The following is a 27,770-nucleotide window of genomic DNA, read 5'->3' as shown; positions in this document are numbered from 1 at the left end:
TCATTCTAGAGCAATGTGGAAAAACAGCTTTAAAATGTGCCCTTCATAGGTCTAAGCTACTCTGAAAATTGCGCCTCCCGCCACAACCAGGCGGTTTTCTTGGACCAACAACCTAAGAGACGCCCTGCCCCTCCCGCCCCGCCCCTCCCGGCGGAAGCGCGCCAGTTGCCTGGGCTGAGGAACCGACTCGGGTCGCCTGGGAGGCGGGTGAGGAAGGGGTCCAGGCCTTGGTGGGACTGCCTCGGGCAAAAAGAGCGCCGGGGAACAGCGGCCCAGGGGCTACGGAGCAGGACCGCGCGCAGGCTGGTGAGATCGAGTGGCGCCCCGGACGCTCCGGCTCCTGGGTCCTGCCGCTCTCCACTTGCGCCCGCCCTCAAACCTGCAGCCGCGCTCCCCTGGCCCGCGCAGGTGGAGAGAGTAGGTGCCAGGTCCTGGACCTGGGCGGGGGCTGGGTGTCCAGCTGGGCCAAGCAGGTTTTTAAGCAGAAAGGATCTGGTAGTGGGTGAACCCGGTGGCTAGCCTTCTAGGTAAGGTAGCGCGCACACCTGCAGAACTTAGCCGTCTTACCCGAGATTCCACTTCTGGGCATTTGCAAGTCACTTTTTAATAGCTGTTTGAAAAATGAATCTATTGTTGTAGCCTTGAGAAGGAACCCATTTACTTTTGCCACATTCAGAATATATTCGGGCCTGTCTTATGGGTGTTAATACTGTTAGGGGAAAATGTGACTGTCATCTAAGAAAAGTCTGGCTGTACTTGTTTATCTGTTACTCTACATTGCATAGAATTAAATCCCTAGAAACAAAAACCAGACACACGGGAAAACTTGGCTTCATTGTTAAATACCAGAAACTACTTAAAATAGTGGTAAAGCATTTGGTCCTTTTATGTGCCTAAATACACTCAAAAACCTCTTCTTGTTAAGAATTGTTTTTTAAGGCAATGCATCTAATTTGATTATATGGAGAAGTTATTTCAGGGGTTTCCTGTATGGTAAAACAGGAATACAAACTGAAAGGTTTACATGTCAGTATGTTACAGGTTTTGATTTGTGGTTTTTGTTTTACCTTTTCATGCTCTTTGTTCCTTAGAATTTTTTTGTTGTGCTATTTTTCTTTCTTCCTCTTTTTATTTATTTATTTTTATTTTTTGCTACTGGGGATTGAGCCCAGGGGTGCTGTACAACTGAACTAAGTTCTCATCCCTTTTTATTTTTTATTTTCAGACAGGATCTTGCTAAGTTGCCAAGGCTAGCCTTGAACTCACAATCCTCCTACCTCAGTCCCCCAAGTGTCTAGAATTATAGGCATGGGTCACCTTGTGTGCTACCACTCAGCTGTGGTGTGATTTAGAAAATATTAACAAGTCAGCAAGTTTGGTTTTTGAAAAGAATCAAGTAAATTTATTCCAGTGTCTTCTACTATAGTTGGGGGGGGGGGAGCACATCATCTTCTTAAGTGTATTCCCTCCCTAAGGTCACCAGCTCACTACCCCATCCATGTTGCTTGGGTCCAAACCCAGGTCTTCTAACATGCTAGACAAATGCTCTACATCCTAGATAAAGCTACATCCGTGGCCCTCCCCAAGGTTTTAATAATAATAATAATTGCCATTTAGTCAGGACTGTCTATAAACCAGCAAAGTATATTAGAAATCCAAGCTGCTTCTAGAAGGAAACATTAAAGTCAGACTCCAACTGTATGTTTAACATCTCTTTTGAGTCCCAGGCACCTTCCAGCTAAACATACCAAATGGAACACATATCTTTCTTCTCCCCCATGTTTTGCCCCACTCCTGCCACATTCTCACCCCCAGAGAAATCAAACAAACAAAAGACCACACACACAACCTTAGTGCCTTAACTTTCTCTGGGAATGGTAGCACCATTCATCCAGTTTATACCAAAAATCTGGGAGCCAACCTTGCTTCTGTCGCCATGGGGCTCTTAGGAGTTTTCTGCTTCCCTGTCCAAAACTTCACTGCAGAAAAGAATTTAAGGACGAGTCAGATTGTAGAATGAGAAGGGAGAACTTTTATGAGGAAGCAAAAAGCACACACTCAAGGAAGAGGTGCAGGTAGATCTCAAGTCCTGTCTTTAGTTTGGGGTTCTAATACTTACAGAGTAACTAAAGGGCTGAGCTGGAGGTAGAATCCGCTGGGTGACAGAATTCCCCACTGTTTTCCTCATGCTTGCGCAGTGCCCTTGCATGTTTTAATTCTGCTACTTAGTTCCACCAGAAACCTTGTGGTTAACCAGTCAACAGGCTGCAGGCAGGATGCAGGCTAGGCTTCTTTCAGGTTGTTTGTTTTGCATTCCAACAGTTCATGGGTGTTTCCCTTTTGAGCCCCAGTGGTCTCTCTGCCCCTAAATTCCTATCTCATCCTCTCCCTATTTGTCCCCCCATAATCCTTCACCAAAGAGTGCATCAATTACTCTTTTTCTTCTATTGTTCCCTTTGCCACCACCCTGCTGCGTTTCATTATCATTTCCCTGCCTTTTGCTGAGAGCCACAGAGTGGAAATGACAATGACGCATGGCATTTGTGCCAGAAGGGAGTGGTTGAGAGGTAACGAATGATGATGGTTATGTTAAGCTGTGTATTCAATTGTGTATTAGACCCCTGCTGTCCACCTCAGCCTGCTACTTTGGAGTTGGCCTGCTACTTTGGAGTTGGCCTGCTACTTTGGAGTTCTTGCGGGGATTCCTGGAGAGTTCGCATTGGTTGGGGACATGCTGGAGGAGGGATTTCCGGTGTGTGGTGTTCCTGGGAGGGCCACGTGGGTGGCTTTCGCGGGAGTTCGGATAATAAAGGAGTTCCTATTTTGAACCCACAAGTGCCTCCTGGCGGCTTGGTTATTTTGTGCCCAGCCAGACTGCGTCAGCCTTTTCTATTGTAGCACTTTTTAACTGGTCTGCGTCTCTGATCTGGACCTCCAGTGTCTCCACCCTCTGGTGCAGTCACTAAGCAGCTTTAAAGTGATTTTTCTAATATGCAGATATGATGGTTATGTTGTTCTCTTGGTTCAGGATCTTCAGAGACAGCTCATTAATGACCCTGAGGATAAAGTCCAATAACCTGAATTATGGCTTACAGTAGTCTTCCAATAAATCCCTGTCTACCTTGTCAGTCTAACTCTCCTTTCAACTCCTTGAACTGAACACAATCTCTTTTACCCTTAAATATTCCATTTCCTCTGCCTTGATCACTCTTTCTCTCCTCTTTGCTTAGCCCACTTCCAATCATCTTTCAGGCTTCTGCTGAAATAAACTTAGGATTCCTAACTCCCTGGATGTTTCTACTGCAGGCCAGCTAGCTCTTTCTGTAAGATTCACCCCTCTGCATTTGCTGAAGTGTGTGGTCACCTTTGTATAGGGTATGTATGATGGCAGAGACCAAGAGATATTTGCTGAGGACTAATGGAGGATTGTAACTCTTCACTCAGAGAATATCTGTTGAATGAATAGTGTAGGGTAGGAAAAAACTTTTTTTTTTCTCTTTCTTCTTAGGGGTCCTGAAAATTAAACTGACAAAAGATCAAGAAGGGAAAAGGTTTGGTACATATGCATAAATGTAAAATGTTAGACCTAGGACCTCATTTACCATTAACAAAGATCTATAAATTATGGAGAAGTAACCAGACAAAGGAAGAGGGGATCTTGGGGTTCTAGGGGAAATTGTCCTAGGAGTGTAAATTTATGGGGAAGCTAATGGAAAATAAGGCTTATTTAGTAAGGTATGTTATGCAGAATCAAATTGGCAATTTCTCAGGAGGCTGAGGCAGGAAGATCACAAGTTAGAATCCAGCCTGGGCAATTTAGCAAGACTCTCAGCAACTTGGTGAGACCCTGTCTTAAAATAAAAAAGGACTGGGAATGTAGCTTAGTGGTACAGTGCCTCTGGGTTCAGTTCCCAGTACTGTTCAAAAAAAATGTATATGCATTTTGCCATTAAGATGTTTGCCATTAAGAAAATAAGGCTTCCTAAGGTTACTGCTAATGAAAGAAAGTCACACTGAAAGTGAACATGTAATTTACATAAGAGACTAAGCTATTAAGATTTAACATGGAAATTCTCCTTCCTGCAAAATAGTTAATCAGTTTATACATCAGCTTTATAAGGGCTTAGTATATTTTATATGTATTATATTATGTATACATATATTTATTTATACATTTACAAATGGAAATTTGTTGCTTTTACATAGGGAAATATATGATTTATATTTGGACAAAAGCAGGAAGGGAAAAGAGCAAATTGTTTTCAGTTCAAAACAATCTTTATGCCAAAATAGAATATTTTGGGGTCCCATGCTCTGATACCCTTCAAAAGGAAGATGTTGCTGTTGGCTTATCACAGTAATTAGAACAACTTTTAATGAATTCAGTAAATTCTCAAATGTTTCTGTTTTTGAATACAGTTTGGGAGAGTCCATGGTGACTGCATGAGTGGAGCCCAGCTGTGGTGCCCAGCATGGATGACTACACCGTCCTGAAAGTGATCGGGGAGGGCTCCTTTGGCAGAGCTCTTTTGGTTCAGCAGAAAAGCAGCAATCAGTTGTTTGCCATTAAGGAAATAAGGCTTCCTAAGGTTACTGCTAAAGAAAATAGCTCACGTTGAAAGTGAACATGCAATTTATATAAGAGAATAAGCTATTAAAATTTAACATGGAATTTCTCTTTCCTGCAAAATATATAATCAGTTTATTCATTAGCTTTAAAGGGCTTGATATATTTTATGTGGTTCTTAGGAGGCTAGTATAATTAAAAAGGGAGAGAAATAGTCAATGTGTACCATTTATTTTATCTCAGTAAATTAGTTGGTAATAATTTCCAATTTCACATACCTAGCAGTGTAGGAAATCTTTGCCCAAAGCAACTCATGTGCAATACTAATGAAAAAGGACATTAAAAAAATACAATAAAGAACAAAGACTTAAAATGCAGTTATCACGGAACCTATTCTGTGCGCCAGTTTTTAGGTCTTGTTTTTCTGTAGACTGTTTATTACCATGTGTCCTAGTTGTCCTGAGAAGTAATCCATGCTATAAAGGATTCTTAATAATATTTTGATCAATTTTTTAAAAGATATATTTTAAGGTTTGGGGCTGTAACTCAGCAATAGAACACTTTCCAAGCAAGCTCAAGGCCCCGGGTTCAATAATGCCCAGCACTACAAAATAAAAAAACATTTTAACAAAGTTCTTCAAACGTTAGAAGAACTTTCCATGGTATTTTGGATTGTTAATTTGGATGGGGATCATGATCATCTGGAGGGTTTAATAAAACAGATTACTGTGCTCCACCACCAAGTTTCTGGTTCAGTGGACCTGAGTGGGCCTGTGAATTTGCATTTTTAACATGTCTCCAGTTGGTGCTTATGCTGCTGGTCTAAGAACCCACAGTGCTAAGAAACCCTGAATAGCAATTTCCTTTTTACCCCCTTTTTTGTGGTGCGAGGAATGGAACCCAGCGCCTCACATTTGATAGGCAAGTTCTTTCCCACTGAGCTACATTCCTAGCCTCTTTGGCAGTTACTTGATTATAAATTATTCACATTTTCATACTTGTAGCATAAGTTAGTGATAAATAGTCTTGGAAATGTATTTTGTATGTCACCTTTGTCCATCTTGCTTGGTTCCCTGCTGGCTAGATTCAGCCGCAGTCCCACCTAAGAAAGGCAAAGGATGGAAAAAGGAAAAGTGGACTTTATGCAGTTTGATGAAACTGTTGGAGAAACAGCTATTTTGCTTCTCCTAAGGGCCTCCCTGAAGAAGTTCCAATTGAGAGAAACAAAAGCCAGGTGGTAAACTTACTTCGATTTAATTGGCTAGTGAGAGCCTGTAAAATGAGACAGAAGGCAGGAAATATACATATGCAGATTTAGTTAGCCTCTGCTTTCTTGGTGCTCAGCAGGGTGGGAGATTACAACCCTTCAGCTTCCAATTTCAGCATGAAGAAATTGTTTTTAATTTCAGAAGGCCCCCACCCACCCCGGAATTCATTTTGTTTCAGTAGTCCATCAGCACATTCTTTTTTATGAGCCAGGGGACTGATAAAGAGATGCTGACAGTCAAAATGTAAGCTCTCCAGTTTTCCTTTTAAAGATACGCTATTTGACTGACTCTCCAAGTCAGGTGGTGCTTAGACAGATATTAAAACTAGGAACATTCTATATGTGTAAGGAATAAAATGAAAAAAAAAAAAAAAAAGAACATTATACAGTGAAGGGTCAGCTCAAGCATGCAAAATAGCCAGTAGCAAATCACCACATATTTTCTTTGGAGTTCAATAAATTTGAGTAAAAGTGCAGTTTTACAAAATTGCACGTAGCTTTGGAGTATCATGCAAACTATGCTAAATGTTAGTGTAAAGCTATTTTTAAATTTAGCATTAAATTTATGTTTATTTAAAATATTTTCCCAGTCTCTCTCTGATACACAGAATTCTAGGAAAGAGGCTGTTCTCTTAGCCAAAATGAAACACCCCAATATTGTCGCCTTTAAAGAATCCTTTGAGGGTAAGTATGAATTCCTCTAAATATGTTCATTTCTAAATTTGATCTGTAGCCACTATGGCTTTCCTAAGGAGTCTTATATTTGTTTTAGCTGAAGGACATCTGCATATTGTGATGGAATATTGTGATGGAGGAGATCTAATGCAGAAGATTAAACAGCAGAGAGGAAAGTTATTTCCTGAAGATATGGTAAGAGATTGACTTACATAGTTACCCTCATAGTTTGGAAGCAACTTTTCTCGTGAATTAAAATGAAAGTATTGATATCTGCGATTACCTGCCTGCCCTGCATTAGTTAGAAATAACTTATTTCTCTATCAGTGTTATTGTTTAGTGTCCTCAGGATGTGGCCGCCTGAAATGTTTTTAAGAAGTAAAATCAATATGGGTTACAAAATACTAAGTATGGATAAAAATTTCATATTTAGGAGAAATTTCAGAATTGCATTACCCATTGTACTTTGTACTTGATACTTACAAATCTTGATCTTTATTGTTCTGAAATTTTAGAAGGCATAATAGATTTATCTCATATTACTAGATCATTAGAAGAATGAAGTCTACCATTTCTGTTTCTTGGGAGATTCTATTCTTAGTCCTTTTCCTCCTAAAGCTCAACATATTCCCTTAAGTCTACAACCTGCTGCTTTTTTAATGGAAAATTGCTTATGTAGGGATGGAAGGATGTGATCCCTTTCCTCAACCAACAAGAGGGTCAAGGCTGGCACCTCCATAACAAGAGACAAGATAAAAGTATAACAAATTTTTACTTAATCAAGGTTTTATATAACACTGTGTTATGCTCGAATTCGGAACCCCCAAAAGACCACCAGAGACCCAAGATCGATGTAAACAGCAAAGAGGTGTTTATTGCGAGATAGCTCTGTCCTCTGCGCGCACACACAGCAACTGGTGACGCTGAGAGGCCCCGAGCCCTGGGTTTGCAGCAGTTTTATACATTCTTTGGAGAAGGCAGGGACTTCACATACATCATAGCATCTCTTAGCAAATCATCACACACTGCGGGAAAATCAAATAACAACTCTAAAACATGATAAGCACATTCACTGGCGGGAACAAGTTGGGTAAGGGTGATTGGTCAGTACAAAAGGGGTATTCATTTGAACTGATTGGTTTAAGCCAAGAGGGGTGTTCGTGCTGAACTACAAGGTTTCTCAACACGTTATCAACCACCATAAACTACTGGGAGGGTCATCTGGCATCCCAGGTATTTCCCTGTCTCATGCTGATTGGTGGCTGCTAGGGGGTTGCTATGGATCCTCACCTAGCCTGACTGAGTCAGGGACACCTGGTCCAGCAGATCTCTCCTGTTATTTGTAGATAAACCACTTAGCAGGGTGGGAATGTGCCTAGGAGTGCTCAGTGGGTTTTTCCAAGGACAAAGGTCATGTCCCTTCCTTGGACAGGCTTTGCTCTGAGGTAGAGGCTGGTTTTTCAACTTGAGCCTTCTAAAATGAAGACCCAAACACCCAGAGTACACTCTCATTTTTATGCTTAGATTCAATGAAGCATGGACAGCCATGTAGAAATGTGATTGGACAAAAGGGTATAATTAAATTGATGGTAATAGACTATTTCTATTACATAACTATCAAATAATAGTCTATTCCCTTTAGGCCTGTCGGTCTGGTTTTTTTTGGCCTCTCGCTATGGTATTCCTTCCTTCCAGGTGTAGGACAGGAACCCTTCTAGAATGAGGGTGTTTAATCTACTTTCAGACAAGGTAGGTCAGAGAATTTCTTTATGAGCAGCTTTTACATATGGGAGAAGATTAGAATAATATTTCTAGGTTTTATGGCTGGTTTTGGGGAGGAGGAATTTTGGTTTCTGTGGCTGTCTTGGAGGGAAAAGGGGAGCCGGAGAAATAAGGGCAGGAGAAGATCAGAAAGATCTTGTTTTCTGAACCCCTTTCTTTGGTTCAAAGCATTCATCATGCCAAGACAATATACTTTGGGTTATTATGTTCTAACCAATTTGTAATGAATTGGTTAAAGAACATATTTAAGTAAATAGCTTCAGTGGGACTTAGTTTTATTTAGATTATAACCATTGAAAGTATATAAATATTCTTCATTTAAAAGTTATATTATTAATATAGGTTCCTATTAACATGGGTTCCATGAAAGGAGGTCAACCATGGCTTTGAGTGGATGAATCTCTATAGCAAAAAGAAAAGAAAAATTAGTTTGACATTTAATCATAGGCCTCCAAAGCACTTGGAAATTCTGGGACTGGGATTTATAAGCAGAAAATGTTGATCTCAATGAATTGTTTGTAACATAATGAAATTATTTAATGTCATCATATTAATATCCTGAAAAAGTAAATGAAAATCCAACATAAACAATGATTATACTAGAAAAACTATAGTGTGTATGTGCATGTGTATATGTTTGTTTGTGTGTGTGTGTGTGTGTGTAATTGGGAATTGAGCTAGCACCTTGCACATTCTAGGCAAGTGTTGTACCACTGAGCTATACTCCCAACCAACACATTCATTTCTTAATGATGAACTATATATTTAGATATACATTTAAGAAATACTTTTATCTGATTAAATGAGAGAAAAATATGGTAGAAGTTTCATTAAAATAGCTATTTGGATCATATGTAAGGTGATGGAAGATGGGAATCTCAGCTTTTCTTAATTTCTCTAGGTAATACTGAAATGTAGTTGACTCAAGTAATTTTCATGAGTTCTGTACTCACATGTAAAATTCTGGTCAAGAAAGGCCTAGAGGTGATTCTTGGAATTTTGGGTTAACATGAACCAGTTATTACATTTTTGCAGAGGTTGCATACTTTTTTTCTTACAGATACTTAATTGGTTTACACAAATGTGCCTTGGAGTAAACCATATTCACAAGAAACGTGTGCTACACAGAGATATCAAGTCCAAAGTGAGTAGAATCCATTTCTAGATTTGAAAACAAACAAACAAAAAAAACCCCTATTTCATTATCTTTTTTCTGTCATTCATTTTCTTTTAAGACATATTTAGTTTAGAAATATTTGTCAGCCTAATATTTATTTACTTATATTTAATTTTTTAATTTAAAAATTCCCCCAGCTTTATTAGGGTAAAATTGACAAATAAAATTATATGTATTTATAGTGTACAACATCATGTTTTGATATGTGTAAAAATTGTGAAGTGATTAAACCAAGTTTATTCACATATCCATAACCTCATTTGCTTTTTTTGTGGTTAGAATATTTAAGCTATCAAGAAGGATTCCATTTTAGTCCACTTGGGGGACTCAGGAAGACTCAGGAAGATAGCTTCTCTGAAGAACTCTGCCCTATGTTTGAATGACAGGAGACATAATCTGTTCTTCTTTTTCAATGCAGAATGTCTTCCTCACCCAAAATGGAAAAGTGAAATTGGGCGATTTTGGATCTGCACGTCTTCTCTCCAAGTAGGTCTCTATTGTGTTACAGTAGCAATAATCAAAACATCCATTTTCAGGAATACTCTTTAATTGTTCTTTGCCTGTTTATTGTTTTAGTCCCATGGCATTTGCTTGTACATATGTGGGAACACCTTATTATGTGCCTCCAGAAATTTGGGAAAACTTGCCTTATAACAATAAAAGGTAAGTGGTGTACTTATTTGGGGGAAGGGTGACCATTTGGTCACAGGTTTTATAGCCCACAAATGATGCCAGAGTCGGGTGCTACTTGAAAGCAGATGCATGGAATATATTGGTTTTTTAAAACTAAAAAGCAGCTTAATAGTAGAACCTTTGCATAACATGTGTAAGGCCTCTGTTTGATTCTCAGCACCACAGGGGGAAAAAAAAATGAGTAGAAGTTTACTGAATTGGGAACAAAACAGCTCTCAAGGGATTTTTTTGGGGACAATCGGGAAAATGTGAGTATGGGCTAAATTTTAGATAATATCATTAACTTAAGTTTAAATGGCTTGGACATGAAAACAACTCCGTGTATATGAGAGGTGTGTCCTTGCTCTTCAAAGATACATACAGACATGTTTAGACATGTTCTGGTATTTAAGTATCTGATATCTACAACCTTTTTTCAAGAGATTGAGATAAATAGAGGAAAGGAATGCTGGACCCAAACATGACAACTGTTCATGATCGGGGACCCCAGGTTAAAGCAGGTGGGCATCTGAAACTTTTCTGTAGATTTGCAATTTACCAAAAAATGTTGAGAGAAACCGTAGATAGAGAACTAGTTAAAATAAAGAGTATTGTAGAGGTATTGGGGATTTAGCTGGCGGGAGAGATGGAGGAAGCTGGAGATGCTTAGTGTGAGGAAGCAGGATGAGGGCCAACTGTAGGGCTCCTCTGATTCTGACGAGCCACTTTGTGGGAGAATGAGTAGTCTTTTCCTCTTCATTTTGGAACACAGTTAAGTCTGTGGGTGGAGAGAGTTCCCGGCAGACACATTTTCAGGTTTTGATAAATAAGAACTTGATCCTTTAGCGCTGTCCCACTGCGCTGAGGAAGAGAGCTGCCCGTCAGGAGAAGTCCTCGTGGGCTGGTGCTGCTCACAGGGTGGTCTCCTGGAAGCTGCACTAGATATCTTCAGGGTCCTTCTAAATGTGATAATTGGAGTCCACAGATATTCTTTCTTGCTCCTGAATTCCCAAATGCTGCTGCAGTGGTATCTTATCACTTTGACTTAGAGGCGTGGGTTTGAGGAACAGAGAGCTTTATTGTGAGCGTTACTCTTAGAAAGTTTCTAAGCAGTAGAACAAAATACTTGATCGTTTTAATACCTAAGAATTACTTGTGATATTTAGTCTTATTAAAAGTAGGAGAATTTTTCATTTTTTGTTATTAGAAAATGTGTATATATTCATATATATCATAACCCACTTGTTATGTTGTTTCTTTATGCTTCCAGTGACATCTGGTCCTTGGGATGCATTCTGTATGAACTCTGTACCCTTAAGCATCCAGTAAGTATGCTGTACAAAACAAATGGCTGCTTGCTGTCGTATCTGGCTAAGTCCTAAGTAATGTGCCCAGTTCCAGCAGGCAGTTTGCTTCCCTAGGGTGAATTCATTATGGAAAGTTTCATGTTGCCTTTGTTATTATCTTTGCCTTGAGTCCCTTTATACTATATTCTAATAAAATGTCAATGTTTAGTTTCTGTAGTTCTATATATAGTTTTTCTTTTTTCCTCCTCCCTCCCGTCCCCCTTCCCCTCCTCCTCTTCTTCTCTTCCCCATCCCCAAAGAGACATTTTACCACTGAGGAGGAAGAGGAACCCAGGGATGCTTATGCTTTACCATTTATCACTGAGCTACATCCCTAGTACCCCCCCACACACACCCCACTTTTTTTTTTTTTTTTTTTTTTTTGAGACAGGGTCTTAAGTTGCTAAGACTGACATCAAATTTGTGATCTTCCTGCCTCTCTGTCCCGAGTCACTGGGGTTAGAAGCACATAATAGGGTGCCTGGCTTCTTTCCTTCTTTTTATTATTTTTTAACTTATATAAAATTTGTAGTTCTAACCATTTTAAGCATACAATTCAGTGTCATTAATTATAGTCACAATATAGTACAGTTATCACTGTTTGCAAAACTGAAACTCTGTACATTTTAAATCAAACTCTCATTTCTCCCTCAGCTCTTATTAACTTCTACTTTCTGTCTCTATGAAGGTGCCTGTTCTAGATAGTTCCTGTAAGTGGAATTATACAGCATCTGTCCTTTTGTGTCTGCTTTATTTCCCTTGGCATAATGTTCTCAAGGAGCTTCCATGTTGTAGCATGTGTGAGAATTCCATTCCTTTTTATGGTTGAATAATATTCCATTATGTGTATATGTTTTGTTTTTTTTCTGTTTTTTTCCTCTTCTGTTGATGGACATATGGGTTGTTTATACCTTTTAGCTATTGTGAATAACTCTGGAATGAAATGGGTAAACCGTTATCTGTTAGAATTCAAAATTCCAGATTCTATTTTTTGAGGTATATACTGAAGAGTGGAATTGTAGGTCATATGATTGTTTAACTTTTTGAGGAACCCCCCCAACCTGTTTCCAGAGTTACTGTACCCTTTTAATACTCATCTTTTTGTAGTTAGGTTTTTCCTATCATAGCACTTCCTAAAAAATGGGAATAGACTTTGCCCTAATATGTATGTTTTCTAGATATTTTAAGTAGTAATGTAACAAAAAGAGACGTTAAAAACAAATTAAATAACTTGTTCAGCAGTAGTTTATTACATAGAACAGTAGTCATGGAGTTGATCCCTATTAGGTCTTAACATAGAAACAAATTGTTCTTGGGGCACAGATTGAAACTTTTTATAGATGTACTGGAGAGCACTTAGAGGTCGGGAGAGTGAGTGGCTGAAAACAACCCATCAGCACCTCAAGATGAGAGTAACTCAAACTGAAGACATGCACTGTTACCCAGAGGCCACCTTTCTTGAGTACAAATGATTTCCAAAGATGGCTGCACAGTGAGAACAACTTGAGGAACCCATAACAATGCTGGTTCCCTGTCCAAGTTAATTGAATTAAAATCTCTGCACATTTCTTGGGCACTAGTGTTTGTTTTTTGCAGTGCTGGGATTGAACCCAAGGCCTCACACATGCTAGGCAACCACTCTACTAAACTACACCCTTAGACCTTTTATCACTTCTTTACTTGTAGTATTATTATTATTATTGTAAAACACTTTCAAGGCAGAATGGCGAATGTTTTTACATAAGCTACAAAGGTTGATATCTAATGTTAGCTCTAATATATTTATTATAATGTATATTGAAAACCTTTTTTTGGTGCTGGGGAACACAGGGCCTTGGGCATGCTCGGTGAGCACTGTACCACCCCCAATCCCTGAAAACTTTTCAAATGTTATTCTAGTATGTCATTTCCTATTCCACTCTGTGACTTGTCAAACTCTGATAGCTGCTTTAATGACTTGAATGGTAAAAAGGATTTTGCAGTGGAAAAAGACAAACCTGGACACGTTTGAAGTGCTTGTCACTATGAAGTGAGCCAGGGGATTTCTGGGAAAGGATAGGGCAAGTAATATTATTCTTATTATAAGTCCATTAGTAGCATTTAACTTTTAAAAAGCCATATGTCTGTATCGCTTTGATTTTCATATATAGTACAAATGTGTATGAGCAAGAACTTACAGATTATTATAATAAAGTACCCAAAACAGACACTGATGGAAAACCTTTCTCTAGGTGGGGAAATTTTTTTCCTTTTCATGTTTACCATTCTACTAAACCATCATCATATTGTAGAATTGTAACTTAAGGCCACCTCTAGACAGAAAAAATGACCAGACAGCAGGTCATTTATCAAACTAAAATAATTCATGTGCATATGAATTCAGTTCATCTGGTAGTTTCTATTTTCTTCCCTATATCTACTTTTAAAGTTCAGTTTTTACTTTTCAGTTTCAGGCAAACAGTTGGAAAAGTCTTATCCTCAAAATATGTCAAGGGTCCATCCGCCCACTGCCATCTCATTATTCCTATGAGCTTCAATACCTTGTGAAGCAGATGTTTAAAAGGAATCCCTCACAGCGCCCGTCAGCTACCACTCTGCTCTCCAGAGGCAGTTTAGCTCGGCTGGTTCAGAAGTGCTTACCCCCTGAGGTAGGATATGGTTTGCTTGACTGAATAGTTTTCAAGTGGATGGTAAAATGGTTTTGTTATCTTTTAAACAATTACTTGCCTGTAAAAATTCAAATAATTCAAAAGTATATTAAAAATATAAGATTTTCTTTCCCTCTTCTTCTCCCTCCCAGAATGCTATTCCCAAAGAATAGTCACAGTTATAGTTTACATATCCTTCCAGATCTTTTTCTAGATACATGTAAATATCTATATTTGTCTATCTTAATTATATGTACTTTAATTTTTTAAATTTAAATTTTATATTTTTTGGTACTGGGGAATCAAATCTAGGACTTTGGGTATGCTAAGCACATGCTCTACCACTGATCTGTGCACTCAACCACTGTTATATGTACTCATAAATGGCATTTGTTTTTTTTTTTTTTTTTTTACTTTTAAATATTCTTGTGCTAAAGCATGTTAATGATTAAATAACAATAACAGGTTGGGCACAGTGGCACACACCTATAATCCTAGCTACTCAGGAGGTGAAGGCAGGAGGATCTTAAGTTTGAAGCCATACTCTGCAACTTAGTGAAATTCTGTCTCAAAATAAAATTTAAGAAGGACTGGGAATGTAGCTGAGTTCAGTCCCCAGTACCAAAAAAGAAAAAGTAGAAAAAGAAATGACACGATGGCAGTGTCTAAAGAAAAGTATCTTTCAGATCTTTAAATTCTCAACTTTAAATTTCAGATCATCACTGAATATGGAGAACAAATATTAGATGAAACCAAAATGTGTAAGCATAATACACCGAGAAAAAATGGTAAGGATTTTGGGAAAATTATTTTATTATTTAAAAAAAATTTTTTTTAGTTGTAGATGGACACAATACTTTTATTTTATTAATTTCTTTTTATGTGGTGCTGAGGATGGAACCCAGTGCCTCACACGTGTGAGGCAAGCACTCTACCACTGAGCTATAACTGCAGCCCCTGGAAAAGTTATTTTTAAGTACTCTTAAAAATATAGTAAAAAGGGAAAAGAAAAATGTAATTTTCATGCTATTAGAAATAATTTTCAAAGATATTCCTTAAATCAAAATTTACTTTTTGCTTCTTCAGACATAATCCACTACTGAATCTTATACTGGCCTTTAATTTTCCAGGGATTAAAAAAAAGTCTACTTGGGATAGTTTAGTGATGGAAGTATTATTGTCTGTTTCATTATTAGTATTTTATTTACCCTGGTTTAGGGTGGTGTGGAAGACTATGGGTCAGGCAGAAGGTCTCTCCCTTTTGAAAATATGATGCTAATCTTATAGGAAAAGGTGTCCTCAAGTTTCTAAAGGACCATCATGTAAAGGGGCTTTTCAGAAGTAGAGCCTTTTGTGGTGTAAACTGTGACCTTGGGTGGTAGTGATGTTGGTGTAGGTTTATCAGTGGTAACAAATGCCAGGGGCAGTGGGATGCTGGGGTAGAGGGGGTGGTGCATGTGTGGGAACAAGAGGGATGTATACTTCCCACTCGGTTTTGCTGTGAACTTAAAACTTCTCTTAAAAAATGTATTAATTAAAAATAATAAATAAAACCTAGAGCCTTTTCAAAAATTAGGAACCATCTACGTAGTGGTTGCATAAAATGTTCATACATCTATGATTATCCTGAGCAAGTATCCAATAGAATTTATTGTCCCTTTGGAACTTATCATCTCCAAAGTTTTTCAAAGCAATTTTTATTCCTTTTCATTTATCATCAGTGACTTCCTTCTGAAGAAGTCCAACAGAGATAATAGATATGAAGAGAGAATAGAATAGAGTAAGAAAGAAGAGTTAAGAAGTTTAGACCACCCCCCTGGTGGGACATGCTGCAACCCTCCTACCAGCCATGGGTCTTTTTTTTAATCAGGTTTTTGTTGTTTTTTAACAAGGGATTGAACCCTAGGGTACTTAACCCTAAGCTACACCCCCAGCCCTTTTTATTTTTAATTTTGAGATACCAGCTAGCTAAGTTTCTTAGAACCTCGCCAAGTTGCTGAGGCTGGCTTTGAACTTACAATCCTTCTGCCTCAGCCTCCCAAGTCCCTGGGATTACAGGTATGTGCCACTGTGCCCAGATTTATCATAGTTGTACATGCTGCAGAAGAAACATTTGAAAACTGTTTTGTTTTTGTGGTACCTGCGATTGAATCCAGAGCTCTGAGCATGCTAGAAAAGTGCTCTGTCTACACTGAGCCACATACCCAGCACCCAAAACAGTTCTGTTTTCTGAAAGTTAGCTTTTAAATGTTTTGGAAGGATGTTATGAGGCTATAGAGGAGAATCCAATCCATTTTCTCATACTACATACTCATAACCTAGATCATTTCTGCATTCCCAAATTGTGTAGAGCTTTCTTCTCCCACCTGCAAGCAAACAATCAATTCTGCAGCAGACATCAGCTGAGTGTCCTCTAATTCAGTTCAATTCTGATACTGTCCACCTGTCATTTCCCACAGGTTGTCTACCTGTCATTTCTCAGTCCCCCAAATTGACCCTGCTTTAGACATTGGTACAAAGTATGAGCCTCTGGGACTTCTGATCAACCGGCTACAAATTGGGGTTCCCATGACCCCTTCTTTAGGCTTGATTAATTTGCTGCCATGGCTTACAGAACTCAGGGGAAATATTTAGGTTTAGCACTTTGTTATAAAAGAATATTTTAAAAGATTCACATAAAGAGCCAGATGAAGAGATACACAGGCAGTGTCTGGAAGACCTCGAGGCACTGGAGATTCTGTATACATGGAGTTGGGTGCATCCTCCAGGCATAGGGGTGAGTTTTCCACCTTCCTGTGAGCCTCCAGATGTTCAGCTCTCTAGACGCTCTCCCAACCCTGTCCTTTTGGGGGTTTCTAGAGACTTCATTATATAGATAAGATAGAAACCTGGGCAACTGTGTCAAAATGCAATTGGATAAAAGAAGTATGATCTAATGCCATTTGGCTGAGCCGGGGCACTCAGCTGGGCCTGTCCATATTCTTCTTGGCCTCTCTATGCACATTCCTTCTTCCTGGGTGTGAGGCAAAACCCCTTCTGAAATGGGGGTCTGGCTTTTTTATTTATTTCGTTTGGTATTGGGGATTTAAACCATGGACACTTTACCACTGGGCTACATCCCCCACCCTTTTTATCTTGAGAAAGGGCCTTGCTAAGTTGCTGAGGCTGGCCTTGAACTTGAGATCCTCCTGTCTCAGACTCCCAAGTGGCTAGGATTTCAGGCACATGCCACCATACCTCACTGAAATGAAGGTCTTATGATCTAACTATCCACAAGAAAGATCAGAGAATTTCTTTATGGTCAGCTCTAAGAAAGGAAAATTAGAGTATATTATTAATTTCTATGACTCACCTTGGGGAAGAGAAATTCTAGTTTCTAAAGCCTGCCTTTGGGAGAAATAGAGCAGAGAAAAGGAACCCAGGAAAAGATCAGAGAGAGATTTTGCTTTCAGAGTCCTAAAGTACTCCAACATTACCATCCTTCTTGAGGAAGCAAGAAAAAAAAAAAGGCTAAATACTTTAACAGAAAATATAGTCATTGTTCTAGCTGTTTAGGAAATAAAACAAGCCATGGGAGTTGTGAGCCAGGAACCATGGACAAAAACCAAAATATATAAATTGTAATGTCGCAGACACAAACCCTGAAGTCTTATAATTGAACCTTTTCCCCTTTTCTGAAGAGTACCAGTTACCTTTGTTTTACCAGTTTGCTTTGGTGTTAATTTTACTTTCAGTATTATTTTGTACCTTTTGTTCACATCCCAGGATAGTGGAAAATACTGGATAAGAAAAAACAGATGAAGAAGTTGTTTGGAAAAAGTATAGTTTTCACAATTCCTCAAAAAAGAGGAATAAAGGGATTCGGAGATGTGTCACCATAATGGGACCATCTGTCAGTGCCATTTCTGTAGGTAGTGAGGCCTGAACAGTGAGATGGAATGTGAGGGCAGGGATCGAGGGGAACAGGCTCACTCTTATGTTCTCAGTCCCTGTCATCATAGATGTTCAATAGCAATTTTTAAAATGTTGAGTGAATTAGGTACGTGAATTGCTGGAGGAAAATAAACCAGGAGCAGTCCCTACCAAAGGCATTGGTTGCCAGAGTTCTTCCTGACTTCTGCTTTTTCCCTTGAGAGTGAATAAAGCATCTCACTTCTTGTAATGGGTACCTGTTCCACCTGCCACTCTCAAGAATACAGACTCCATTATGTGGCATGTGCAAAGGAGGATGATGACCTTCAAGTGTGCAGAGTATATTACCTCTTCCTGCAGAAATGAATAGCCATAAGTGAATAGTGATATCTCTTAACTTTGAGATTTTCATGATATTAGGAATAAAATAGCAGAAACCTTCTTTCAACAATTGAGGTGTGTTACCAGAGAATTAAAGGTTGTTTCCCTGTTGAGGCTAATGCTTTGGCTCTTTGATTTTAAAACCCTCATTTTTCTCAAACTTCATGCAGGAAACTTAATATGATAAGCCTTCTTGTGCTTTCTTTCTATCTTCTTTTTCTTTTTAACTAGATCCTAGCAGAATCATGATAGCTTTGGGAAATGAAACGAACCTGATGGTAAGTGCTTCAAAATTAAATGTATGTGGGGGCTGGGGATGTAGTTCAGTGGTAGAACTCTTGCCTAGCATGTGCGAGGCCCTGGGTTCAATCCCCAGAACTGTAAAAACAGAAAAAAAATTCAATTTATGAAATATCCATTGGATATTTGGAAGACTATGACCTTCAGTTAAGCAGTTCTTCATCTTTTGGCATGTGAAGTAACAGGTAGCTGTCATCCTGCATTTAGATCATCATTTATTTTGTTTGTTTTTCCAGTTTTAATTACTAATGACAGGGGTTTCAATATAGATGTGAAGGCAGAATTTTACCCTGCCTTCAATAATAATGAAAATATATTTCAGCCTATCATTTTTTAATTGTGGTTTTATTGTTTATATACATTTATGCATTTATAACTTTGTACAACATAAACATATATAAATATAAATGTATACAATACAAATATATATAAATATATGTTTATGTTGTACAAATTTATGAATGCAATTTAAGCTACTGAATTCTACACTTAAAATTTCCTGAAATGACAAATTTTACAATATTCAATGTTATTCATAACATTGTACAACCATTATCACCACTTCTAAAACTTTTCATCACCCTAAACGACACTCTGTCTATTCAATACTAACTCCCCTTTCCCCCCACTCCAACCCCAATCCTACCCCTGGTGACCCCTGATCTACTCTTTGTTTCTATGAATCTGCCGACTCTAGATGTCTCACATAGGTAGGATCATACAGGATTTGTCCTCTTGTGTCTGGCTTCTTTCTCTTACATCTGTGTCATAGCAGGTACCAGAACTTCATTTCCTTTCATAGCTGAGTAGCACTTAGACCACTATTTTGATCTTGACATTTTTTCTGTTCAAAAATTTGCAGTGCCTCTCTATCAACCCAGAAAATCAAATTAGCATTTTTCATCTGGGCATTCAAGGTCCTGCTCATCTTGTCCAGCCCTAGGCAGTTGTGAAACTCTTTACACTAAAGATGTAATAAAATTGTGAATCGTAGCAGCTGATCCACTTTCCATGTTATCATACCCATCTTAGCAAATTGTGTGCTATTGGTGATTTTTTTTTCTTTCTTCAATATTTTAATTAACCTCCTAATTCAAAAAGGAAAAATATATTCTGACAACATATTTTCCTAATTATGGGATGTACTAGTAATTAAACTTGTAGATTTTTTAAAATGAACCCCAGGTTGTAAATAGTGTCCCATTCTTATGTTGAAAAAAATAAATGGAATATATCCTGCAGCTGTCCTTTTAAAAATCTTTTCATGGTAATTTTTTTTCTTGAGTTTTATTGAAGCATAATGTACATGTAATAAAATTTACCTAATTTTAGTGTATAGTTTAATGAATTTTTAAATTTTATTTATACAGTGATATGGACACCATCACGCTCAAGATATAAAAGTTATATCCCCTTGAAAAGTTTTTGAATCCTTTTGCAGATGATCCCAAACTCTGCCCAAGCAACCACTTCTGTAATTTTAATAGTCAAATGTAATTTAACAACTGGGGCATGTTCTGAGAAATGTGTCCCTAGGGAACTTCAACATTGTACAAACATCAGAGAGTGTACTTACAATGTCACTAAGTGATACATCTTAGGGGATCACTGTTGCATATGCAGCCCATTGTTGACTGAAGCATCACTGTGGATCATGTGACTGTACCAGCTACAGTGGACACATCAGTGTGGGTCCGCAAAATGAAAAAGGCACAGCATGTAAACAAAATGGCAGAATGGCCAGAAAGCAAGTTAGGTAATGGGAGACTTGAGGTATAATGAGAGTGACCTGTAGGCCAGCTCTGGGCAGTGCCGAGTGGCCCCAGGCAGAAATTTGACGCTGCTATAGGAGCTGAGAGCAGTGATTCACGATGGGGAGAAAGATTGAACTCTTTAGGGGGCAGTTAATATCTGCCCCTCCCCAATTTAATTTGATCTTTTGCTTCTCTGGGATTCCAGTGTGTTTAGGAGGTGGGCTTTAAAATCAGTGCTATGGTGAACCTCAACTGTGAAGTGATAGAGATGTTTGTGTCCCCTAGATGTGTGGGAAGAGAAGTCTGAATACCAGCCATTGCATAAGAAGAAGAAAGCTCAATATGCCAGCCAAGCCCTATTGTTTATTTAGTCATTCAAAAAATAATTGAGAATCTGGCTGGGTGTGGTGGTGCATGCCTATAATCCCAGTGGCTTGGGAGACTGAGACAGGAGGATCACGAGTTAAAAGCTAGCCTCAGCAATGATGAGGGACTGAGCAACTCAACCTTGTCTCTAAATACAATACAAAAATAGGGCTGGGGATGTGGGTCAGTGGTTGAGGGCCCCTGAGTGCAATCCTGAATAATAATAATAAATCTGTGGGTCTGGAATGTCTAGGCACTGCATATGTATTTCTCCTCAAAAAATATGAAGACCTAGTAAAGGCTAGATAGTATTTTACTAGACTCCATGAAATCTAGGGGTGAGATAATTTGGAAATATATTGATTTAAGTGGGTATATTTTGACCATATATAGTAGAGGTGCAGAAAGGAGTGATGATGTCTTTCCTCACCTGTCATAAGGGTCACAGCCAGCACCCTTCTAACAAAAGACAGGTTAACAAGAAAAGGATAACGAATTTAATCAAAATTTTATGTGACATGAGAGCCTTCAGAGTGAAGAGTCAAACACCCAGGGTGACTATCCATTTTTAGCTTACGTTTGATGAAGCTCAGACATCCATGTAGAAATGCGATTGGACAAAAAGGGTCTGACCATTATAATAGGAATACACTGAAGGGGAAATCCAGTGAAGCCTGTCCATTAACATTATTCTTGACCTTTGGTTGTAGGCCTTTGGTTATACTTCCCCCAGGTATGAGACAGGACCCCTCAGGAATGGAGGGTTATTGGACAAGGTAGATCAGAGAAAGGATATTTCTTTATGGCTAGCTCCAAGATAGAGAGATGGGGAAAGTCAGAGTAATAGATTTAGGATTATGGCTTGCTTTATGGAAAGGGAGTTCCAGTTTCTGTGACCCACTGTCCAGAAGAATAATTCTGGGTTCTAAAAATTGCTTTAAGAGGAAAGGAATGATGAGAGACATTGGTTCTGAGGCTGTTCCTGGAGTCTTCCAGTGCCTTTTTCCAAAGTACTCAGTATGCCAAGGTGCCATACTTCAGGGCATTGTTTTCTGAGCCCCAAATCTATTAATTCTGTAAGATATCTTCATTTTAATAGTACATCAAGGGCTGGGGATATAGCTCAGGTGGTAGAGTGCTTGCCTTGCATGCACAAAGCCCTGGGTTCAATTCTTAGCATAAAAAAAAAAAAAAAAAAAGTACATCAAGCCCAGGACAGCAGACTACATTGAAAGTTTTTTCATTATCCTTTTTTTAAGTATTTTTTTAGTTGTCAATGAACCTTTTATTTATTTATATGCAATGCTGAGAATTGAACCCCGTACCTCATGCACGCTAGGCAAGTGGTCTACCACTGAGCTACAACCCCAGGCCTCATTTTTATTTTCATCAATAAAAATAGCTGGGACTACAGGCCTGCACCAATACACCCAGCTTTCATGGTTTTTGATTCGTTAAATTTTGATTATATTGAAAACACCTGACATTGTGTATTTGTTTACTCTTTCATAGCCATTCAAGCATTGTTTAATGAATATTTTAAAATTCTTCTTTTAAAGCAAGAGGAAAACAAAGGTAGAAAGTATAACCATCCCAATTTAGAAAACACGAATACAAATTTGGGTGAAAGTGCGTTAAGGAGAGTAACCAGAGAGAAAAAAGGTAAGTTATTCAAATTGTAATCATTATATATACGGGCAGTTGGGAATATAGAAGGGGTGCCAAATTTCATGTTTGTAGGTCTTAGGTATCACTAGCAAGTATACAGATATTTATTTGCTCACTCAGTAATTAATGTTGCAGGACTATGTTACTTACCCATGCCCACCCCACCCCCCCCCAAAAAAAAAAGGAGAGAGAAAGAGAGATTAAGAGCTGGGTGTGAAGTTCAGTGTTAGAGTATATGCTTAACAAGCTTGGGCCCTGGGTTCAATCCCTAGCACTGAAAAAAAAAAAAAAAAAAACATTTATCACTCAGAGCCATTAGGAAAATTGATATTTGTCCACCATAAAAAATATAACAAGCTGTTCAAGTTCTTTTAGTGCTTCATTCTTGTATACCATGTAATGTATAACTCTCTGCATATTATTTTTTAAATTCATTTTACTTTAGTGATTTATTTTGAGTTGATCCATCATTTGGATTATTTCTTTTCTGCATTTTTATTTTCATTTACTTTGCTCCTTAAGACTTGAAATAACACTGATGCTAGATCTGAGTTTGAAAAAGAAAAGAAATATTTCTGCATTATTAGAGTACATGTGCAGATGTAGATGAATAAATAATATAATATGCTTGGCACTCCTTTTTTGCATTTTAGAATCAGGTAATCTGTCAGTCCACTCCATGAAAGGCAGTTCACCAAGTCCTCAGAGGCGGCAGTGGGAGAAAAATGTACCCAGCACAACTCTTAGAGCTTTGGAAAATGCACCCATACTCACCTCCAGTTTAACTGCAGAGGATGATAGAGGTTAGTGCTGTCATCATCCCTTGATATTTATGGGGGATTGGTTCCAGAGACCAAAATTCACAAATACGCAAGTCCCATATATAAAATGGCATAGTACTTGCATATAACCTATACATACCCTCCTATATACTTCACATAATCTCTAAGTGATACTTATTATATGTAAATACAATACCTAACACAAGATAAGTTGTTGTATGGTATTATTTAGGGAAAATGACATGAAAAAAGTCTACATGTTTAGTGAAGACTTAATTTTTAAAATTTTTATTTGTTCTTTTTAGTTATACATGACATTAGAATCTATTTTGATATATTTATACAAGCATGGAATACATCTAATTATAATTAGAATCCCAGTCCAAACTTAATTTTTCAAAAAATATTTTTGAAGCTAGCACTTTAAAAAAAAATGGTTATCTGTCAGAGCTATTAGGAAAAACGGTATTTGCTTGTTGTCCACCATGAAGAGCATAACAAACTGTATGTAAATAAGTTCTCTTGGTGCTTGCTACATTCTTGTACATTGTGTAATGTGTAACTGTGCATATTATTTTTAAAAATTCAGATACAGAAGACCAACTGTAGTCAGATTGAATAGTATTATTTATTATGGAACAATTTCTAGTAGTTATTCACTGTGCTACCGTTTTATGTCCATCTATGAAGAATATTTGGCATCCCATATCAAAGTGCTACTCATATAGGCGAGTGAAATTTTAGCTAAGAGTCAAATACAATTAACTGTTCTAGAAATAGTTTGGAAGATAGATGCTGAAAATCTTTTTCTTATTTGGCACTAATTTTTATCTTTTCACAACTAGGTGGTTCTATAATAAAGTATAGTGAAAATAACACCCGTAAGCAGTGGCTCAGAGAGACCCCTGACACCCTATTGAACATCCTTAACAATGCTGATCTCAGCCTGGCATTTCAAACATACACAATATATAGACCAGGTAATTATTCCCTACTGTCTAATCATAGTAATGTCTTTCATTTTTTTTAAAAAAATTTTGCTCAAATACATATAACATAAAATTGACTATCTTAATCATTTTAAGCCTACAGTTCAGTAATGTGAAGTACGTTTACATTGTTGTGCAACTAATCTTCAAAGCTTTTTTTTATGTTGCCAAACTGAAGCTATCCCTATAAAGTAATAATTCCCCATTCTCTCTTATTAGAAAGTTGCAAAAATGTATTTTTATGTGTTCTTGAATCTTTTCTAGCTAGTTTTAAGCTGTGATTAAAAAATGCTCATAGAAATACTTTACTTCTATTTGCTTGTTTGTTTGCTTATTTTAATAAGCAAATAGCACCCCTGTTTTTGTTTGTTTGTTTTTTGTAGTGCTGGGGAACAGACCCAGTGATTTGCATATGCTAAGCAAGCATTCTACCACTGAGCTACATCCCTGCCCAAGAATAGTCCCATTTTGGCCTAGTATGGTGGCCAGTTTAAAACCTGTAATCCCAGCAACTTGAGAGGCTAAGGCCAGAGGATCACAAGTTCAAGGCCCACTTGAGCAACTTAGTGAGACCCTGTCTCTAAAAAAAGGCTGAGGGTGGAGCTAAGTGGTGGAACACCCCTGGGGTTAAATCCCTAAGACTACCAAACAAAGACTAGTCCCTTTTTGCCATGCAAATTTATCATTACTTAGTGACAACTCCAAGATTTCTTTTGTTGTGTACTTGAGTTTTATTATAGTGAATAGAGCTCAAAAATGATGACTAATTATGATCTGACTTAAAAATTATTTTTATAGATATTTTTCCTAAAATTATACAAAATAATCTTTCATAATACCACCCTTAGGCATCTAGACCAAAGGTCTGGTCTGCATTTAAGAATGTATGTGTGGTTTTCATTTTGTTTTGTTTGTAGTATGGGATTGAACCTACTGGTGTTCTATTTCTGAACTGTCTTTAGTCCTTTTATTTTGAAACAGAGTCTCCCTAAATTGCTGAGACTAGCCTCTAATTTGAGATTCTCCGGCCTCAGCCTCCTGAGTTGCTGGCATTATAGAAGTGCAGCATTCTGTGGTGTACATGTTCTGATGGAGTTGTGCACAGAATATTATGGAAGCCCTGAGGGGAGGTGGGTGGGTGGGCAAAAGATGTCAAGGAAGGTTAATAACTACAAATGCTTTTTTTTTTTTTTTTTTCCTTTCTTCGTGCTGGGGATGGAACCTAGGGCCTTGCACATGTGCTCTACCACTGAGCTACACCCCCAGCCCCTCACTGTACCTTTTATTTTGGCAACTATAAGTTTTGATTTAGCAATTATAGATACTGGATTTTTTTCCTGGTCCAATGATGAAGTAATTTTCATTTTAGGAAATTCACTGTTTGAAAAGCATATCATTTCTCTATTTTGAAATGAATTTTATAAAGATTTAGCCTGCATTTTTATGTTAGGCGTTTATTCTATGAGCAGAAAGTCCAAATGTAATCAGTATCTGCAGTGTTGTTAAAAAGAATATATGGGGGCTGGGGTACAATGGTAAAGAGCTTGCCTTCCTAGCATGTAAGAGGCCCTGGGTTCCGTGCCCAGCACTGTAAAATAAATAAATAAGAATAACAAGTGTACATGTGATCTTCCATTAATTCCTTATTTTTCTTCTTCTCCATTGTGAAACTAGGGAGAGGAAAATTCAAAAGAAGATAAAGTTAACTGTAATCCAACTTCCAAAGATATCTCTTAATACTTTATCATAGATTCTTATGAAGGGTTTTAGTGTGAATTTCTGAGGTGTTTTTTAATTTTTTTAGAAAAAGTACTATTTTAAAATTTAATCCACATACTGATGCTTTCTGGGCCTGTTTATACCAAAATCATGCTGGGTAGATACTGTTTAAATTGGCATACTTAGCTGGGTGCTATGGTGTGAACTGGTAGTCCCAGCATTTGGGAGGCTGAAGTCAGGGATTTGTTTGAGTCTAGGAGTTTGGGGCAGCCTGAACAACATTGTAAGACACACCCCCCCACCATTTCAAAAATAAATAAGTTCACTTACTTTCTGTTACTATTCCCCTGAAGGTTCAGAAGGATTTTTGAAAGGCCCCCTATCTGATGAAACAGAAGTATCAGACAGTGTTGATGGAGATCACAATTCTGTCATTTTGGATCCAGAGAGACTCGAACCTAGGCTGGATGAAGAAGACACGTATGTTGTGATATACTTCAGAGGCCTTAATTGGTGGAGGTGTCTGAGTGTATGGTTGCAGACACCATATTATATCATAATTTCAGATTCAGTAGGAACTTTTTACATTACTTTTCATCATACAGTAATATTTATATCTTGACTTTTTGTTAGAGATGTGTAATGCCTTACAGTTTTATTATAGAATTCCTGGCTGAATCTTGCACATATAATCTTTCAGTTTAGACTTGTTTTTTTGTTTTGTTTTCAGTACTGGAGGATTTGTTATTTTTTAATACATAAGATTTTTCATTGAGAAAAAAGTTTTAAAACAATGAAATAAGTGATCTTTTGAGAGAACTAACAACAATCTTATTCCTTATGGAACTCATTTTTTAAAATTTGAATAATATGATAGTGTTCTACTTTGAACGTCTCAACAAATACATGTTGACTTTTAATACAGAGGCTTATCATCCAAATTGTTTTTGCACAGGGACTTTGAGGAAGATGACGACGACCTTGATTGGGTGTCAGAATTGAGGAAGCGAGCTGAGTGGCAGGGTGTGTGCGATGGATAACGCCTGCCCGAGAGAATGCTGGAGTCCCATGGGAGAGATGTTTCAAATGAAGAATTCATGTTTGGAAATAGAATGAAGAGTGGGGAATTGCCAATACTTAAAATTGCTCCTGATTAGCATCACAGTTTTAAAAATGTAGAACTCCCATGAGTGAGCACAAGTGAGAAGGTAGAGCAGACTGGTATGAGCTTTGCAATCTGATAGAACATAGGTTGGATGCTAGCTCTGCCACTAACTAGTAATGTGATCGATGGTAGGAAATTACTTAACTTCTTTGACCCCAAATTTTCTTAGTTATAAAATGAGGATAATGGGAGGGGAGGGGAGGGGGGATAGTAGAGGATAGGAAAGGCAGCAGAACACAACAGACACTAGTATGGCAATATGTAAATCAATGGATGTGTAACTGATGTGATTCTGCAATCTGTATATGGGGTAAAAATGGGAGTTCATAACCCACTTGAATCAAAGTGTGAAATATGATATATCAAGAACTATGTAATGTTTTGAACAACCAACAATAAAAAAAAATAAATTAAAAAAAAATTTTAAAAAAAGAAATAAAATGAGGATAATGATGCCTACCTCTTGGGGATGCTGACCATAGATAGTTTTAGCAGCTCATATGTTAACTATTCCTGTTGCTACAACTTGTGTTTATTACTATAACAATTTTCACATTTCCTCAAGGTTTGCAGATCTAAATACATTTACTTAGAATATAA

At 37.8% G+C, this 27,770-nt stretch overlaps 1 protein-coding gene across 5 annotated transcripts; it reads left to right on the top strand.

Annotated features, from left to right (window-relative positions):
* Nucleotides 1-176: 176 nt before the first annotated feature.
* On the top strand, nucleotides 177-27,770 carry Nek3 (NIMA related kinase 3). Of its 5 annotated transcripts, none has more exons than XM_027928848.3 (16): nucleotides 177-207; nucleotides 4,420-4,589; nucleotides 6,425-6,518; nucleotides 6,607-6,704; nucleotides 9,352-9,435; nucleotides 9,887-9,954; nucleotides 10,045-10,131; nucleotides 11,411-11,465; nucleotides 13,934-14,134; nucleotides 14,850-14,922; nucleotides 18,659-18,705; nucleotides 22,407-22,509; nucleotides 23,169-23,318; nucleotides 24,143-24,277; nucleotides 26,359-26,485; nucleotides 26,961-27,770. In XM_027928848.3, the coding sequence occupies exons 2-16, from the start codon at nucleotides 4,473-4,475 to the stop codon at nucleotides 27,043-27,045; spliced, it is 1,524 nt and encodes a 507-aa protein (XP_027784649.2). In that variant the 5' UTR covers nucleotides 177-207; nucleotides 4,420-4,472; the 3' UTR covers nucleotides 27,046-27,770. The 5 variants fall into 5 exon arrangements, with proteins under 5 accessions (XP_027784649.2, XP_027784650.2, XP_071467625.1 ...); XM_027928849.3 differs by lacking the exon at nucleotides 177-207 and adding an exon at nucleotides 255-306; XM_071611524.1 differs by lacking the exon at nucleotides 177-207 and adding an exon at nucleotides 342-417.

The sequence above is a fragment of the Marmota flaviventris genome, chromosome 4, assembly GCF_047511675.1.
Source record: "Marmota flaviventris isolate mMarFla1 chromosome 4, mMarFla1.hap1, whole genome shotgun sequence".
Taxonomy (NCBI): Eukaryota; Metazoa; Chordata; class Mammalia; order Rodentia; family Sciuridae; genus Marmota; species Marmota flaviventris.
Note: the sequence above shows the minus strand (reverse complement) of the source record. Positions and strands in the feature narration are given on the sequence as shown.